Source organism: Carassius gibelio, chromosome B9 (assembly GCF_023724105.1).
Source record: "Carassius gibelio isolate Cgi1373 ecotype wild population from Czech Republic chromosome B9, carGib1.2-hapl.c, whole genome shotgun sequence".
NCBI lineage: Eukaryota > Metazoa > Chordata > Actinopteri > Cypriniformes > Cyprinidae > Carassius > Carassius gibelio.
Genome location: NC_068404.1, coordinates 28,255,084 through 28,267,240, shown reverse-complemented (window position 1 = coordinate 28,267,240; position 12,157 = coordinate 28,255,084). Strand labels below are relative to the sequence as shown.

Sequence of the window (12,157 nt, the reverse complement as noted above, 5' to 3'; positions counted from 1 at the left end):
TGTAGCAGTTTTATGCATGCATGCATTTATTTGTCTATATACTAGGGGTGTAACGGTTCACAAAATTCACGGTTCGGTTCGATACGATACACTGATGTCACGGTTCGGTTCGGTTCGGTTCGATACGTTTTAGATACAGCAAAATGTAAAAACATCTCAACTTTTCAGAATGCCGCAAGCGCACCGCGGGTCATGTGACAAGAACCAACCAATCAGCTTCATCCTTTCCCATAACAACGTTGAGAGCTCAGCCAAGATGAAGGATCAGCTGATCATAGTTGTATATGGATTGCAATTTTGAAATAAATTTAGTAGCAGAGCTACTGCAAGCGATTTTTAGAGCTGCAAATCCATTTATCCTTCGCTGAAATTTCCGCGTCTCATGGAGAGAGCACGTCATTGTTGCTTAGCAAAGACAGACGCCTCATGAGCGCTTCTGCCCGAACGCTTTGGAAAGGAGGAGAAAGACGCGCTTAGCGTTTTCCATGCGTTTTTAGGCACGATATGTGAACGGCCCCTAAGGCGCTCGCTCACTCAGCACGCGCTGAAGGCTCGTTGCAAAATGTCTAATGCATTTAACAGACCAGAAATATAAGATCCTAAAATAACCAACAGGTCTGGTGTTTGGGTTGGATTCCCTGTAAGCTATAGTGTCTAAATGCTGCAGGGATAGTTTGCTGCGTGCATGTTTCTCCTTTTTTTCGTCTTTTCCCAGATAGTACTGACGCATATATCCCAGATATTCCCGCTGGTGTTTTTTTTTTTTTTTTTTTTAATCCCGCTGGTGTACCCGGTCATGTTGCAGATGCGACATACCGTTGTTTTTTTAGCCACCACTCTCTTGCCATCACCATTATAGCTTAAAGGGAATCCAAAGTGCACCCAAACACCAGACCTGTTGGTTATTGGAGGATCTTCTCATTTCTAGTCTGTTAAACGCATTGGCTATTTTGCAACGAGCCTTCAGCGCGTACTGAGTGAGCGAGCGCCTGCTGAGTAGCCTAACATAAACATATAAGATGGTGTTTTTTTCTTCTTCGGGAGTGTCAGGGGCGTTGCCTGTTACGTTGTTTGGGCTATTGGGCTACCTTGTTGAACGCATATCATTATATTTCTCTCTCTCTCTTTTTTTTTTTTTTTCAAATATAATTAATTACTCCAACGAACCGTTCGGTATACATAATGCGTACCGCGTACCGAACCGAAAGCGTCGTACCGAACGGTTCAATACGAATACGCGTATCGTTACACCCCTACTATATACATATATGTATTTAAATTATATTACAAACATTAATTAATTGCGATTAATCCCACCTAACATTAAGTTTTTAATTATACTTTTATATTGCAATAATTTCACATTAAATCATCAATTTTAATATCATGATCATAAAGCCATCTTTTTTTTATGACTGAAGGGAAGTATCACTGATACCAATACTACCGATGTCTCTATGAATGCTATTTAACAATTGACTGTAGCCATTCGGCATCACAGTATAATTAAGAGCTATCAATTTAACATTACTTACACTTAAAATAGCTTCTAATTTAAGTGAACTTAAGACAATCTTCGCATAAATCCATTATAATAAATCTCACAAAGCTACCTGTGCCCTTCTGCAAGAAAATATAGCCTAATTTAATAAAGTTATCAAGCACTAAATTATAAATTAAATAAATACCAAGCTTAAAACTACAGAAGTTATTGATTTCCTCTTTTTAATTCTATATTTTAATTAACAGACATCAGCTGCTGCTACTTTAAGAGCTGCCGCTGCTGAACTTGATGCAAATCTGATCCTGCTTTAAATGAGACTAATAAATAATTAATACTTGCATGCACAGTTTTAAGGCAACTGTAATCTGCTTTTTTGATAACTTCATGACTTAACTGACAACATATCTATGACATTGCATTCTCATAGTTTCATTTGGGTTTGAATATGATACAGCGCTTTAATATAGCCAAATACAGAGTGTGCCGGCACATTTGTGCATGCAATTGAAGTCATGCATCTGAAAAGTCGCGCGTTTGATGAGCTTGTAAAGACATTACGCTTCTAAATAAATGTAATTCTTTTGCAGTTTTGAGTTGGGTGGCCAAACCAACCCCCACACCTGCGTTAATTACATTAAATATTTATTTTTAAACGCGTTATAAAATGAATTGCCTGCGTTAACAAGCTTATTTTGCCACCACTGAAATACACACATCTGTAATAATGATTTTGACATTTATGATGTAACATTGGCAATACTGTATTCATGTGTGCTCATTTGAAGGGTCTGAGTAAGAAGACCGGTGTGTCGTCCAGTGTTCTTCAAGCCTTATGGATCAGCTGTAGCACTGATGGTCTTTCAGCTGCTTTGGCTTCCCTTAGGAACCTCTACACACCCAATGTCAAGGTCAGCACAAAGTCTCGCTTCCAGATGTTTTCCCACATTACTTTTAGACTGTGTGTAGCTGTCTTCCTCATATAATACCTGCTGCTGATGTGTGACTGTATCTACACTGATGACTCATGGAGAACCAATTAGAATGTAGAGTTTTTCTCTGACCTTTGACCCCTACGATGAGTCCTGCTCCCTGTTGAGTGACATTACAGCTCCATGTGCAAGCTTTTATAATGAGATGTCATCATTAGGACTGCGTTCGGACACATCACTTCTTTTACTCATTAATATGTGTATATAATAGACCTGAAAGGATTTTGGTGACTTCCTGTATTTAATGAACAGGGAATGACCCGGGCGCTGATTAGCTGATGGCAGCAGGTTTCCAGACTCATTACTGTAATGCAAAACAGTGTCATGATTATGTCTGTGTTGATCAAACTTTCAAATCCACTGTTAATTGTCAGATTAGTGCTGCATGTCTTCACTCCATCGAATGATCTGAAGATTATAAAAAGATGAAGCTGATGAGAAGCCTTGGCATTTTAAGTAATTATCAAACTCTTTTAGATTCAGTGTTAATTAATCATCTAAAGGTCATTTAAAGAGAAAAGCCGTCCAGATGATTGCTCTGAGCTGGACTTGTGTAATACAGCAATGAAACAATTGAATTGAATTGAGCAAATGAAGCAAACACACATCACTCACAATGACAAATGCACTGAACACTCTCTGGTTTCTTTATCGCTTTTTTTTTTTTCAAGTGTTTTTTTTTTTTTTTTTTTTTTTTTTTTTTGCATCTATCCAGATCAGATTTCACCATTACATTAACAGAAAACAATTTAATAAATAATACATGTATTTATTTCACTCCAAAATCAACACTAAAAAGAAATTAAAAAATAAGAAAAAATCTACAGAAAAAGAACAAATATAAATATGCTTAAATTTATTTGCATTTCACTTCAAAATCAACAGAAAAATAAATATATATAAATAAATATTTGTTTGTTTGTTTACAATTTCAGTTTCAAATCAGAACTGCACTAATATTTCCACGTTTTGAGATTTAAATGAATAAATTTAAATTTAAACTTTATAAATTTAAAGCAGTTACAGTGTTTATTTTGCTACATGTTACGAGTATCTGTGGTTCTGTATTGCTTTTATTTGGAATTTTGGAGAGAAAAAATTGCTTAAATGTCATAAAACTAAAAAAATCTAAAATAGTTTACATTTTTAGTGCGATATATCGTTCATTTATATACAATTATATATAAAACCCTCTACTGCTACAAACAGTAATTTCTTTTTAAATCCCTCCAGGACTCATAACCTTTGGAGTAATTATTTTCTCTCCTCATCTTGTGGTGATTTAACATGGTGTTTCACTTTCTGCTAACTTGCTTTATACAAAGAGTTAACAGTTTTCTCTCTTCGTCCTTGAACTCTTTAAATAGTTTTTCAGTGACTGTTTGAGTTTGGTCCTGTAATTGCAGCATGCAGCTGTATTTTGTATTTATCTTTGGCCTCCTCTTTCTATCTCTCTCTGTCTCTCTCTCTTTTCCTCAAGGTGGTATCTAAACGTTCTCATGTGGTTTTGGTAAATAAAACAAATGTAATTTCCAGGCGCTCTGGGGCCGTGCAGCCGCTGCTGATTAAACGTTTGTTATTCATTCCCTTATCAAAAGCAGAATCCAGGCTGATTAATGACTGGGACACAATGTGCCGCCGCGCGCCGAAGCACTTAATGAACCCGTGAATCGTAATCAGCCTGCTTTACCAATCAGCAGTTTGTTCATAGTGAACTTTAAACACAGGATGAGGCATTGTTTTACAAAGAAAGACACAACGTGAGGGCTGGAGGAAGATATCACTCTCTGTCTTTCTGGATTTTAGGGACTTTGTTTTTGTGGATGCTGTCTCTTGTTCTTGATTCAGACTCTGTTTGAGCTCTCTAGCATCATTCGTCAGTCTCTGAACGGTCTGGTTTGTCCGTAGGTGAGCCGTCTGCTGATGCTGGGTGGAGCCAATGTCAACTACCGTACGGAGGTGTTGAACAACGCCCCGGTCCTCTGCGTCCAGGCTCACCTGGGCCATCAGGAGATGGTCAGCCTGCTGCTGGAGTTCGGAGCAGACGTGGATGTGGTTTCAGAGAACGGCATGAGCTCCTTGTGTTACTCAGCGGCCGCTGGTCATCTGGGGCTGGTCAGTCTTCTCTGTAAGAGAGGAGCCACGGTCAGTGCAGATCTAAAGGGTTAATTCATTCACTTCAGATGCCTTTTTCAGGATTCTTTGAGTAAAAACAATAGCATTTATTTAAAAGTATTTTGTAAATATAGACACTACCATTCAAAAGTTTGTGGTCAGCACTTGTTTTTTTTTTCTTTCCTTCTTCTTTTATTTTATTAAAAGAGTATTTTATATTGATTAAAAAAACTGATTTCTATTTTGAATAAATGCTGTTTGTTCATCAAATGCAACAAATTCCCATATAAATAAATAAAAAAATTAAGCAGCACATCTCTTTCTAACATTGATCATAAATATTATTAGAATGATTTCTGAAGGTCATGTGACACTGAAGACTGAAAATACAGGTGCGCATCACAGAAATAAACTATATTTTAACAGATATTCAAATAAAAAACAGCTATTTTAAAATGAAACTTTTTTTCTTACAAATTTTCTGTATTTTTGATCAAATAAATGCGGCCTTGATGTACTAATGCGGGCTTGAAATACTAAAAAATTCTAATGGTGCATACATTTGTATTTATAATATATTTGTACTTAAATTCATTTATATATATAATTACAAATATATTTAATTTAAGAGCATTTTGTATGATTCATTTTTGTATGATTATTAAACTATCATTTAAAAATGTCAAAATAAAGTGTCATTAAAAATCCATTTTACTTTTTGAGTGAATCAAGATCTTTTAACAAAAGAAAATGTGGGACAGGACTTTATTTTTTCTGCTCAACTGCTTGGAAATGCAAATGTTGCATTGGAAATAATATGCACCAGTGAAACATCGACACTAATGTGTATAAAGCAGTGTTATTTTAGTATAATTTAAAATCTCTTATGGTTTTTGAATGAGATTTTACTATTACATTTCCTGTATTCACTTTATTTGGCGATAAAATTCTAATACAGTTTTGACATTTATATAATTTGTCTGTATAGTTTTTATTAATAATCATTTATTAGTTTTAATTCGCTTTAATACTTCATGTTAAACTAAATGAAAAATAGAAAAAAGTGCTTTTTGGCAGCTAGCTGAAATAAAAATAAAATATTATTTTATTTCAATTAATGTAAATATGTTTTAATGATTTTGGTTTTAGTTAACAATAATAAAACAGGGTCAGTTTTAATCAATAACTCTAACCTAAGACTAATATGTGAGATGTCTAGATTTGCGTGCGTATTGATTAATTTCCTCCGTGTTGATGTTGTGGTTTGTGTTCAGGTGGATCACGTGGACAAGAGCGGCCAGTGTGCGCTGGTGCATGCGTCCCTGCGGGGTCATTCAGAGGTCATCGAGTGTCTGCTGGAGCTGAGCTGGAGCACTGAGGGTCAGCAGGACCTGAGTCTGAAGAACAAAGCCCTGCAGCAGGGGCTCATCGCCGCCTGCAGTATGGGACACATTCATGTGAGCTCACACACTTTTCTATTATGGTGCAATATTTACAGGGCCATTTTTTACTTTTATGAGAGCAAATTGTTTTTCTTACCACCTAAAAACATGTAGTGTGTCACAAAAGCTGAATGAATAGCATCTGTTACTTATAAAATCAAATCAGCATCACATACAAAAGCAGCTGTAAATAATGCACAAGATGCACAAGAGTACAGTTTAGTATGAATCAGGTTTCGTACGAGTGCTTGAAATCCTTATAAAAGCTTGAATTTTAATGCATTGTTTTCAAAACGTAAAAAATTATTGGATTTTGGATAAAGTGCTTGAAAATGCTGTTCCATTGGCTTCATAGTAATTTGTTTCTTACTGAATAGTTTTTTGTTTTTTTGTTTTTTTACATAACATAGTTTCAAAGTGGCTCAGGCTGTTGTGTGCAAACTTTTTGATGCATGAATGCTTTAAACTGAAAATATTCAGTAAAAGGAATAGACTAATGGCTTGAAAATTACAAATTATTGGTAAAACAAGAACTAAATGGTAGTCTCCTGTTTTTATTTATTCTTCATGGAAGAGTCTGCTCTTTTGTTAAAGTAAATCTTTAAGACTGTCGCAATTTAAAGTGAAAAAGAATGAAAAGTGTTTATCGTGGCATATACCTTTAAGATCTGCTCACAATCCATACAAGTTTCTGCTCACAAATTTATTTATGCAGGTCTTTTCCCCAGCGTTAGGGTTAGGTGAATAGGCATTATAACAAATCACACATTGAGCTCACTGCACATATTCTGTACTCTTAAATATTGGCATCATAAACAGCAGAAATTATGTAAACAAGAAATTCATTTTGCGGTGTAGACAGCGAGATTCAGTGAAATCATCAGTCAATAATCAGGAATGTTTGTTGCTCGTTTTCTGTATCTTTTAATCCCGAATTGAATAACCAACTTGTTTTTCATGTTACTAAAATGACCAATTTGAAGAATGTCATGAATATGATGTGTCGTTTCCTCCAAACAAAAACTTTATTGACATTGTCACTTCAAATTTAAGGACATAAAAAGAAAACAAGGAACTTCATACAAATGGTTTTATACCGTTTCAAATGCGCCACCTGCTGGCAATTTGCTGATATTGTTTCGAACAATGCAAAATTTCTAACGTGCCTACAAAAATCCAAACGATTTACAAAGTGAGGTGTGTGTGTGTGTGTGTGTGTGCTCGCTTTAAATTAAGATAATTTATACTTGTGTGTGTGGGTTTGTTTTATCTTAAGTAAAACTTAACTTAAAATAGCTACTTCTAACTTTAATCTGACATTAATGGCTGAAATGTGAGGTTTATCATTATAGAAAACTTTAGTAACTTGTAAAGAACCTGTAAATCATGTTTTGTTTTTTTTTGAGTCATTTTATATGTTACCATAGACATTGCTCATACAGTATTCATTTTGTTTGTGCAGGTATTAAAAAGCCTTAAATTTTATTTTGAAAAATCAATTTATTAATTTGATAATTCATATACTTTATGCTGGTTATTTTAGGTAAAATATTATGTGCAATGTAGCAGCAGATTTGATTTATTCACTTTTTGGGAAGCTGTTCTTCTTCACATACAGTCAGTGTTTCAGAGCTGATTTCAGTTTTATTTTTGTACTTTAACTGTCTGACAGTAGCATGTGTGAAAACAACCACACTATTATTAAAATCGATCTATATGATGAAATATGTCAAATAGACATCTCCATCCTGGTCCTAGTGCATCCACACACACAGACTCACATTTATGCACACATATAAGGAGTTTCTGTGGATGTATGTGGAGTGAACTCAAGACCTTGAAGTATAATAAATCTTAGAGATGTTGTGAGGATGCGGTTGCCATGGGAGAGCAGCCATAGCAACACGCCGGTCTCTAAGGTCAAGCTGTTAGAGCCGATGAAGAAGCAGAGGGAAAAGCTCTTGTGCTTTGTTTTGTTTCTTGATTTGGATCCAGCACCAACGCTTCAGTCTGAACTTACTCATTCAACTTCCTGCTGATCGACCCCAGTCCAGAGTTATTGTTAATCTCATCACTAGTGGGTGAAATGAGAAAATGAACCAGCCATAAAACTGTTCGTTTTATTAAATATATGTCTTTGTCCTTATGACACCATTTCATTTTTTCCCCTTGTTTTTGTACCCAGCATTAATGTTTTTATTTTAAATCACTTTAGCAACAGTCGAGTTATTTTAGAAACATTGATATACTCTTATATAATTTTTATATTTTCTGTTTTCTATCATTTTAGTTTTAATATGTATTTGTTTTTTTAGAATTTGAATTTTTTTCTATAATTTTTTTTTTTATTATTCATTTATTATTTTTTTTATGTATGTATTGATTACAAATGTGAAATGTTACCTTGGCAAACAGATGAAATAAAATAAAAATTTTCTATACTAAATTTAGCAACTTTACTTAACTATCACAAATATTTTTTATGGTTTAGTTTAAGTTAAATATAATAACTCAGACTCCCGTTCTTATAATCAGTTTTAATCATGTAACACATTCCTCATTAAATGCCCAGCCACTGGAGGTCAGCTTCAGCAGAGCCACACTTTGACCCTGGTTTCATGCGTGCAGGATTCATCACTTGCTCTTCTGCTCTAGTATTGTTTGAGTGATGTGAGCTGGTGTTTTGGTGTTCAGGTGCTGGAAGCCTTGCTGGTGTTGAATAATGAGCTGGAGGTGCAGATGGATGCCCACGACACACTGTGGGGTGAAACAGGTACGTTCAGTCCTTGTCTTGTTTTATCTCTCAACTGTCATGATTTCTGCTTCTGTTTTAATTGCCTTTTTTCCGTCACATATTTTAGTAATCATTGAAGATTAAAAGCTTAAATACTCGAAATGAATCCAGTTAAAACTATTTTAAAATAAGACGTTGCATGATAGTGGGTGGTGTCAAATATCAAATTACAGATTGTAATTTTAAATCACAATTTTAAGGTCAGACGTGGGCGTTCTTCTGATTTAATTACACAGCTCTGCATCCAGTGTGGCCTTCGCTGGCTTTAAGTGCCGCTGTAAAGGAAGAGAAACTGCTGTATTGTATGTATTGTGAGATAGAGGGAGAAATGAATTATCCAGAAGAGACAAACTGTGCATTTCAGAGAGAGATAAATGCAAGACCTTGAGCTAATAAGTGCATCATCACATGGTCTTTTATTATGAATGTTTGGTTATTTAATTGCTACATACAGAACATTTATTGTGCAACTCACATTGCAGTCGTGGTACACAAACTGTGTGTGTGTGTGTGGTCATGTGTTTAAATGCATTCATCTGTCTGAAGTTCTAGAAGTTTGTCGTTTTAGGATCATCTCTGTTTTCCCTGAGGAGGAGTTTTGAGATGGAAAGCTACAGTATGATTTATCGTACAGAGATGTCAGGCATGTTTTGGTTCCTCATCACAAGGCCACACAGAAATACATGTATATCTCGGCATCACTTGTGTGTGTGCATTGAGGACGTCTACAAAAAGTTGAACCCAAACAGATATTCAACAGATAAGAGTGTCTTTCCCCAGGCGGCTGTTCACCTCCGAAAACCTGAAACAAGACACTTTCTCACTCAACATGGGTTCCCCCACGGCTTTCGAGAAAATATTATATAAATTATTTAAATTTCCAGGCATGTCATGGAAAACAAAAATCTTAATTTATTATTCTTTTTTTAAGGAATTGCTGTTAATATTTTACATTTATTTAAATTTATTTTTATTTTTTTAATGTTTTATTTTTTTTATAATTTTATTTTTTTAATTGATTTTATAATACTGATAATACTTTATAATTTCTTTCACTATGCATTTTCAGGCCTAAATAAGTATCTAAATATAAATTTCACTCTAAAATATTTTATTGGCTAAAGATTTTTTTTTTGACAGTGCTAATGTTTGTAAAATAATTTTTTAAAAGTCCAGTTATAATCAATAACTTAAAAATAATATTAAAATACAGTAGGAACTCTGAATTTGAACCCTTGTGCACCAAACAATATGGATTCATTTCTTTGAAATCATTCCTCATGATGAAAATTAGAGGCTAGGCTCGGAGAGCGGTCCTTCAGCAGCAGAAGAGTCGAGATCTGTTTTCTTCTGAGTGCTCTTGTGTTGTTTAATCTTCAGAGCTGGTCCCGCTAACAAACACAGCTCAGATGAAGGTCACTTCCATTATCAGATCTGCAAACACGTCTTGTCTTGTGCTTCCCTCTCCAGCGCATCCATTATAAAAAACTCCTGGGTTTTCTTCTGTTCAGATGTGTATTTCCCTGAGTGAACTAATACTGATTAATAAAATGGCAAATAACTAAATTTTGGATTTTTATTCAACTAAAGTGGGCATGCTGTGATCTGTGCTGTATTTTTTCTTTATATTTATTTACTGCAACTGACAGATGCCAAAAAACAACAACACGGGTAAGGGAGGGAATGGGAGTCATTCTTCCAGGATTGAAACAGGACGGGATTTTCCCACAGTTGTTTCATGGGACAGGATGGGATTTTTTGGTAGTGGGACGGGAAAGGTTTGAAAACCCACTCCCGTGTCACCCTCTGTTTCACAGCACAGTGAAGTCTTTTATGTCAGAAGATCAGAGAGATCTGGATTCCTCTGATTTAAGATCTTTGATGTGTGTCAGATCCAGACCGCAGAGTCACAGTGTTTACAGATGCATTGTGGGGGATTGTGTGGTTCTGCTCAGGTCAGCAGATGCGGTGTCACAGTCGTTTGGTTTCTCTGAAGACGTCCCTTCTCTGTCTGATGGATGAGCAGCGCTGTCACACACAGATAAGAGTGTGTGGGATATTAGATCTGCTCTGCAAAACATTGGTATACACAAGGATTCCTCAAACTCACTTCCCCGTGCTTCTCTAGCTCGATGAGCTTCTTTGATTAGGATTGGAGCTAAATACACATTACCATAATGAAAATATGAGAGTAAAACCTACTGACTTGGCTCACACAGGGTATAACAACTTTCCAAAATTAATGTCTGTGCTTATTTGGGGTATTTTCCCATGCTTTGGATTAGTTTAGGACGCGTCCCTTCTTGTTTTGATGCTTGACTCCATGATTCTGTGTCACTGTCTTGTGTAAGTGACGTAAAGCAGTGCTCTTGAAGACGTCTCTCTGAGGGCTCAGGCATCTTCTCTAAATGCATGCTGTGTGGATGTGTAGAGTCCCGATCCTTTAATCTTGCTCAGACTGCAGAGAGCTGTTAGTCATGTGACCCCTAGACGACCCCGTCAGAGCCGAGATGTTATGAGGACAGAGAGATCCCTCTCTAATCAATGATCTGTGGATTTGGATTATAAAACTAATAGTTCCAGTGCTAGATTAATACACACCCATGATACACTTTGAATATTAATGCATTAATTTCCCAACCATAAACAAAATGTATTTATGTTGTTGTTATATTACATCATAATTACTTGGAAATTCTTCCCAGTGCAGTTCTTTACTTAATTCATGTATTATTTCATGTTATTGTTATTTTCTAATTATTATAATATTATTATATTTATTGTTATATTAAATATTTTAAATGTAAATATTTGATTTATTATTAATGATTTAGGTTTTAGTTTATTCATAATTATTTTATTATTAATCAATTTATATTGTATTAGTTTATTTACAATTAATACATATACTATTTGAAATGTGTGAGTGTGTGCATATATATAATTTTAATACAAAATAATATTAAATATTACTTAATTTATTTTGAAATTATTTTTGTACAATTAGTATTATTATTTAATGTATTATTAATCAATTTAAGTTGAATAATTTAATATCTAATATTTCATTATATAAATGTATTAATACATTAAGTAATTTATTTATTATTCAAAATGATTAAACAAAATTTAATTTGTTATTTTATTGGTTTATTTCATTATTTTATTTGTACGTAGTAAAGATTGATTGATTATTTATATTAATATTTTATATTATTTTTCCTATAGCAATAAATAATTAATTTTCTTCTATTTTCCTTTCTTCTTTCATGAAACATTTTCATAATAAAACACCCAGGATGCATCATAAACT

General features: G+C 34.5%; 1 protein-coding gene across 4 annotated transcripts in view; it reads left to right on the top strand.

Moving 5' to 3' along the window:
* Nucleotides 1-12,157, top strand: part of tanc1b (tetratricopeptide repeat, ankyrin repeat and coiled-coil containing 1b) — a 164,159-nt gene that overhangs the window by 142,646 nt on the left and 9,356 nt on the right. For all 4 annotated transcript variants that reach the window (XM_052565546.1, XM_052565547.1, XM_052565545.1 and 1 more), the window contains 4 exons: nucleotides 2,290-2,412; nucleotides 4,402-4,638; nucleotides 5,883-6,065; nucleotides 8,745-8,823. In XM_052565546.1, the coding sequence (XP_052421506.1) occupies nucleotides 2,290-2,412; nucleotides 4,402-4,638; nucleotides 5,883-6,065; nucleotides 8,745-8,823 (622 nt within the window). The remainder of the gene's footprint in view (nucleotides 1-2,289; nucleotides 2,413-4,401; nucleotides 4,639-5,882; nucleotides 6,066-8,744; nucleotides 8,824-12,157) is intronic.